The sequence below is a fragment of the Solenopsis invicta genome, chromosome 10 (genome assembly GCF_016802725.1).
Source record: "Solenopsis invicta isolate M01_SB chromosome 10, UNIL_Sinv_3.0, whole genome shotgun sequence".
NCBI lineage: Eukaryota > Metazoa > Arthropoda > Insecta > Hymenoptera > Formicidae > Solenopsis > Solenopsis invicta.
Genome location: NC_052673.1, coordinates 1,866,997 through 1,874,219, shown reverse-complemented (window position 1 = coordinate 1,874,219; position 7,223 = coordinate 1,866,997). Strand labels below are relative to the sequence as shown.

Genomic DNA, 7,223 nt, shown 5'->3' with positions numbered 1-7,223 from the left:
TAGGAACTTTAACGCCAGCTCTTCTGAAAAGGCACAAAAGATATGTTGGTAAAGTTATTGAAACTGTGGCTAAAGAATCGTGCTTGGAAAGTATTGAATTGGAAAAGAAATTAACCGTAGAAAATGAGAAGTGAGTAACGTGCATCACTTTTTATACTTAACATATATTTATTAAATACCATTTAATTATAAATATATTTTAGCAAATGTACATACAAAGAAATCATGATATTTTGTGAGAATCATAGAATATAAATTCAAATACTGTTAATTGTAAATATAATTATAAATATAATTTTGTATAAATGAACTTTTTTACATGGTCATCGGTTGATCTGAAATAATTAATCAATTTAATTGTACATAAAATATCTTGATTTTTTTTCTTGTTAAATTATATATGTAGAGTTATGAAATAATGTTACTTTTCGTATTATTTTGATGTATACAAAGAATAATCGTAATGATTATACGTAAAAATCTATAAGTCTATTATCAGTATGTGCGAACGTATAACCGTACTTTTTAATAATTATTTTGTCACGCTGGTGGTTTTCGTGCGGTTCGGGTAGGTGTCAAGATACGGTTGCGGATAAGCTCGCCGGATTGGTCGGGTTCGGTATAATAATCGCACTCGGTGTTTAGTTGACAAACATATGAGATCTTTATTTGAATATAGTATTTACAAGTAGCCTCATTCGCCGATTGTGTTTAACGCCTCGCGACAAGTGGACCCAGCCTTAGCGGGGCCGCGATTGGCTCGCGGTGGTCGCGGCGACCAATTTCTTCCAAGCGGTCGGAATTTCGAGCGATGGTAATGATAAGCGCGCGGTGACGCGGGGGCTAACGGGCGCGCTAGGCGAGAGCCAAGACTGAAGTACGAAACAAGAATTAATAACTGCGAGGGTACGGATGAGCCGGTAAAGTGACAAAAGATAATTCTAACTTAAACGGAGACATAATAAGAGCTGGAGTACTAGAACTACGAAATTATAAGAATACAAAAATAACTCTAACTTAAATTAAATCGCGTGGTTTGAAACGGACTCGGTGTCCGGGGAGATCGGGGAGCCGCGGAACGCGGGATCGGAGCGACGGTGACGATTCCGCGTCTCGCCCGAGCCGCCTCGTGCAAAACGAGGCGAAGTTCTCGCCAGGACGCGGATGCCCTGACGAGGCTTTAGGTTACACGAGATTCTTCCCTAAGGGAGAGGACGGATTGGCTAGGGATACCCAGCCGGCGGACTCGACGAGGATGCTCGTCGTGGGCGGTGATTCGCCGAGGATACTCGGCTACGGAGCACGGCGAGGATGCTCGCCGTGATTGGCTGTGTACGGTATTCGGTACGATGGGATGAGCCGAGGATACTCGGCTAGTCGGAACGACGAGGATACTCGTCGAGGGGAGTCAGGATGAGGCGAGTATGCTCGTCCTCTTGGGAGTGGGAGTGCGGTCGAGGATACTCGACCTGTCGGGTTCGGCGAACCGGGAAGATCTGTCTCGGCGTTCCCACTGCCGGCTTATATATCCGAACGCACGGTTGGGCGGACCAATCCGTGCGTTCGGTCGGCTGGCCCGGAGTGGGAGCGTTGTCGAACGCCACGGGCGGCGCGCGTGCTGCCGCGTGATCGCGACGGCAGGTTAGCTCGGTGCGCGCACGTGGCGTTCTGCCGGTGTATTGCTCGGGTGGACGGAGCGGAGTGGCCGTGCGCGCGAGGTGGAGGGGCGTTTTGTTACAATTTAAATTATAATTGTTTGAAGTGCGTTAACAATTATACGACATTATGTAAAGTACGAGTGACTATTAAGTTACTAATAATTTAATACTAGTAAGAATAGATTATATGACACATGATTATATATTCTTGTAATAAATAAATATAATTCATGATTTAATTCAAAATCTGTAACAATTTATTATGTCAAATAAAAATCTAATCCAAAGCTCTTTCCACTATTTTTTTTACTATTCTGTAGACTTATTTGTATGAAAGATATTATACTTGTTTAGAATGACGGCTACGGATGCAAATGCATAATGAACATGAGCGAAATGAGAAGAGTGAAAGTACTATTTCGAGATCAAACAGTGATACAGAAAATAGCGAATTGAATGTGATCGATAATTCAAGTATACTAATAATTTTTGCGACACAAAATGTAAACGAGGCAAGTATCATCCAGTTAGAGTTTTACTTGCAGTTTATTTCAAAATTTTTCAAAAACAATTTAAACTCATCGTGACAACAAATCAAAAATTAATAATGTTAATAATTACAGACATCAACCGATATAACTGACATAAAAACTGGCTATGATTGTGGATGACAGAAGCGAGGAACTGGTCATGCTTATAACAGTTTATTGGGTCATGGTACTCTTATAGGACACTACTCTGGAAAAGTACTGTCATATGCTGTTAGGAGTGAGGATTGTAGGATGTGTAAATTAGGTAACAAGAAAAGCGATCACGACTGCAGAAAAAATTTTACAGGAACAGCGAAAGCTATGGAACCTGATATGGCTGTTGAATTGATAGTTCATAATACTTTGCTCAAAGAGAAAAATGTTAAAATAAAAACGTTAATTTCTGAAAATGATTCCAGTACTCCAGCTGCTGTGCGTAGATCGGCTTCGTATGAAATAGAAAAATTGTCGGATTATAATCATACTGTAAAATCATTTACTAGCGCTTTATATGGGATGAAACTTTCACGAAACTTAATAGAATACTTTTCTCATTGTTTTTCACATGCTATAAAACAAAACAAAGGGAATAGTGAAGCAGTAAAGCAAACTCTTCTGAGTATAATATCTCATGCTTTTGGTGAGCACACAACTTGCGGAGATTGGTGTAAAACAGATGCAGAAGGAAAATATGTTCACAAACATTTGCCTAATGAAAAGCCGCTAGAGGATCCTCAACTACGTCTTTCATTGATCAAAATTATTTCCCGATATGTTAATAATGTCGATAAGATAGCCCCGTGTGGATCAACTCAAGCAAATGAGTCTATGAATAATATCATAGCACAGAAGTGTATCAAATCCAGATATTATGCAAGTTCTGAATCTTTAAATTTTAGAGTTGCAGCTGCAGTATGCCAAAAGAATCTTGGTCATAAATATATGGAAAATGTTTTTGACAAGCTTCAGTTGACATCCACTCAGGAAACTATCAAATTTCGACATCAAAAAGATATGAAACGGGAGAAAAGAGCTCTACGTTCTAAACAAGTAGCTTATAAAAAGAAAGGCTAGAGTTTAAAAAAAATCGTTCTACAAAAAATACTGCTGATAGTAGAAAAAAAGGATTCACTTATTAAAGTAGCATGAACTTAGATTCAATTTCAGAATTAATCCCTAATACAATTCTCACTAAAAATGAACCCTAAGATATCAGTACGTATAAAGTTGTAATGTTTGACTTAGAAACAACTGGATTATCTACAAATAATGAAATATGCCAAATAGCAGCTTATACGAAAGAATCCAGCTATAATATGTACATTATCTCTTCAAAAGGTATATCGAAAGGAGCATCCGCAGTTACAGGGCTTTATGTTTTAAACGGTGAACTATACTTGTAACGCTTCGACTTTTCTCGCGGTCACGGATTAGCTCGCCGGTGCCAGGGTCGAGAAAAGAAGGAACTCCGATTTGAAAGAAAATTAACAAAATATTTATTTAAATCAATTTCTCCTCACACTCCGTGATACAAAATAATAAAATAAAATTTATTAGGAAGAGAGGAAGTTAACACCTTCGGAACTCGTGTTCCCCGGAACGTTTGATCACACACGGAAAGAACCTAAAACTAATTGTAACGTACTCGCATAGAGAACACATAGAAAACTTAAACTAAATTAAGCGCTCGCGGCGTAGATTGAGACGCGGATCTTACAAACTAACGCTCGGAAAATATTACAAGTAACGCAACTTAATAGCTATCGCTCGCCTGAGGAAGGGGTCACGATACGCTCGCTTTGTTAGGAGGGCGCTTATTCGGACGGAACGCTCGGGACGGAGGATATCCAAGGAAAAATCCGGCGAGGAAGTTGTAACTCCGGGTAATCGCGTCGTCGCCGACCGAGTGAAAATATTCTAAATCTGCTCTGAAAAGAAAACAAAATTAAGAATCGAAATTAAAGGACAGGTAACAGGCAAAGAAACGGGTATCCGAGTAAGCCCGGTATCAGGAAGCCGAGAGTACCCGGCGTAGAAGTGCGGTACGGAATAACCGAGCACGCCCGGTATCAGGAGACCGTAAACGGCCTGTGTCAGGAAGCCGAGAACGCCCGGCACAGGAGTGCGGGTAACCGAGAACGCCCGGTGTCAGGAAGGCCGTAGCCGGCCTATGTCAGGAAGCCGAGAACGCCCGGTGTCAGGGGTTTTCAGGAAACCGAGTACACCCGGTATAAGGAAGCCGAGAACACCCAGCCAAGGAGCTCCGAGTATTCCCGGAGTGTCGGTACCGGTGATTTGGAACCGACTGGTTGTTCCTTCCTGGTGTGGCTCCGTATTTATACCCTCCAGCCGCCCACGCAGTCGGAACCACGTGTTTACCCCACTTTTCGGCGTGTACCTACGCGCACGTGCCCGCGCGATGCTACGTGTGACGTCACGCGACCGGGCGCAAGAGCGAGCGAGATGGAAGACGGAACCGACGTCACGTGGCCGCGCGTGCGAGTGAGCGAGACGGATAGTACTGACGTCACGTGATCGGGTGTGCGAGTAAAAGAGACGGAACGATACGTTATAATCCGGCGTGCGAGCGAGAAAGAGATATGATTTACCTGTGTAACGATGCTATCGTTACATCATTCCCCTCCTCAGGCTGGTGGCGCGGAGATTTTAATTTGATTTTCGGCACATCGTCAATTGGCCTCGGTGATTGAATCTCATAATCCATCGGTCGCCCATGAGTCGCAATTTATATTTGCGACTTTTATGTACGGCGTAGTATGGTATGTCCACTACGCGGCCGTTTGGTAAAGTGATTTTTACCGGTGGTGGCGGGGGTGGTATCACATTAATTTCCCGAATGTCCCAAGGCTCCGGCGTTTGTTCGCAAATATTCAATGGTTCTGGCGCTCGCCACGGTATTTGCGCCTCCATTGTCTTCGGATTTTTATTGTCACCACTAGTTTCTTCAATGGCGGCGACGATGGGATCTGCTTGCGGTGGTGATTTAGCGGTATCGCTAGCCGTACGTATGTCCGTCTTCCGGAGATTTAAGCATTTTTTTGAGCTTACATTTAGTTGAGAACGTCGGTGTTTTTTCGGTAATTTCGGTAGGTCCGTGAGAAAGATCGTTTTCTTTACCGCATTCTCCCGGTCGCCTCTTTGAATTATTGTTCCGACGCGAGGTACATTTTGCGATGGTACGGAGGTCGACAATTTAGTAGCTGGTTCTTCGTCCGAGAGATCGGAAATGTTGCCGAACAGTCGTTGAAAAATTTCTTCCTTGGTTTCGGCCATGGTGATTTTACAAAGACGTGTTGCCTCTTCGAGCTTTCGCAAGCGACTGTGCTTGTGTGTGCGGTACTTGACCTTATTAGGCTGGTGCGCTTTCGCAATGGTTTTCGGGTAATTTTCGAATTGCGCCCGTCTAGATGTGGCAACGTGGGGGCGTGAATTTTTCTGGAAATGTGATACAGGGGCGTCGCAAGCCGGGGGCACGGTTTTACTTATAAAATTACAAATTGAAATTTTGCTTTCTTCCGGAGCGGTTTTTAAGTCTTGGATATGCACATGTCGGTGCCAGCGTCCTCGCGTGTCTCGCAAATCCACAATTACCGGGGAAATAATGCGTCTTACTTCTAACGGTCCAATGTATCGCGGGGCAAGTTTTGCATTGAATCCGGCGGCTTTATTTGATAGCGGGTACTCACGTTTCCAAACTTTGTCGCCGATTTGCGGTCTCCAATTTCTTCGGCGGAGATTGTAGTGCGTTTCTTGCTTTTGAAAAGCTCGGGCTTGATTGATGCGGACTACCTCGAATGCTTCTTCTAAACGACGGCGCGTAATATGCGGTGTCGTGTTTTCGGCATATCGGCGATCCTGCGGATGCGGAAAAGCCAATTCGCGGCCGTGATTTAAATAGGCCGGGGTATAACCCGTGGTTTCGTGCCTTGCAGTATTATATGCGAATTGTAAGGGTAGTAAATATTCATCCCAACGTCTATGATTTTTCCCCACGAATTGTGAAATCATAGTTTTAATGGTTTTATTTGTTCGTTCGACAGGATTACAGTGAGGTGCTCTTACCGGTGTGGTGCGATGCTCGATTTGAAAGGCGCGCAAGAGTTCGGCCAGCTGTACTGATTTTAATTGCGTTCCGTTGTCGGAAATAATTTGATCGGGACATCCGTGACGGTGTATAATTTTTTCGGCGATTGCTCGGGTGACGACCGGGGCCGTGGCGCGACGGAGTGGTTTTAACTCTATCCATTTACTAAAACGGTCTTGCATGACCAGAAGCCATATATGTCCGTTCACTGACCTCGGCAAAGGACCGACTAAATCCAAAGTCACTTGTTTCCACGGCGCGGTCACTGGAGTCGTGTGTAAATTGCCAGCTGGTTTCATTGATGGTATCTTGTGTGCTAAGCAAGTCGGGCATTGTCGTACGTATTTCGTGATGTCCTGGAACATACCTGGCCAATAATATAATCTGGCCATCCGAGCAATAGTCTTTGCTACTCCGAGATGACCGGCTGTAGGCTCATCGTGGTGTCGCTGAAGTATGGTCATGCGTTCTTCCTTAGGAACACATTGTTTCCATTGCTCGGCAGGATCGCTTTCACGAAAATCTAATTCGTGCAGGATGTGCCGATAAAGTCGTCCTTGTTGCACACGGAAGTCCGGGTAATCCGTTGGTTTATTTTTAACTCCTGTTAATACCCGGCGGTACCAGCTGCATTTCGGAGTTGTTTGCGTACTGCAAACTTCTGGTTGCCTGGAAAGAGCGTCGGCTACTCGATTAAGGCTGCCTTTGCGATATTGAATGTCAAAATCGTATTGCTGTAACTCAAAGAGCCAGCGTCCTAAGCGTCCGGTCGGTTCCTCCAGTTTCTGTAGCCATCGTAATGATTGATGGTCAGTTATTACGGTAAAGGCGTAGCCTTCTAAATAGCCTCGCATTTTTTTTATGCCCCAGACGACTGCTAGGCACTCCAATTCCGTGGCGCTATAATTTTTCTCTACGCCATTTAAAGTG

At 43.8% G+C, this 7,223-nt stretch overlaps 1 protein-coding gene across 1 annotated transcript; it reads left to right on the top strand.

The window, feature by feature from the left end:
* Positions 1-2,440: 2,440 nt before the first annotated feature.
* On the top strand, positions 2,441-3,262 carry LOC105203515. The gene has a single exon (XM_011172317.1). The coding sequence runs from the start codon at positions 2,441-2,443 to the stop codon at positions 3,260-3,262; it is 822 nt and encodes a 273-aa protein (XP_011170619.1).
* Positions 3,263-7,223: the final 3,961 nt, after the last annotated feature.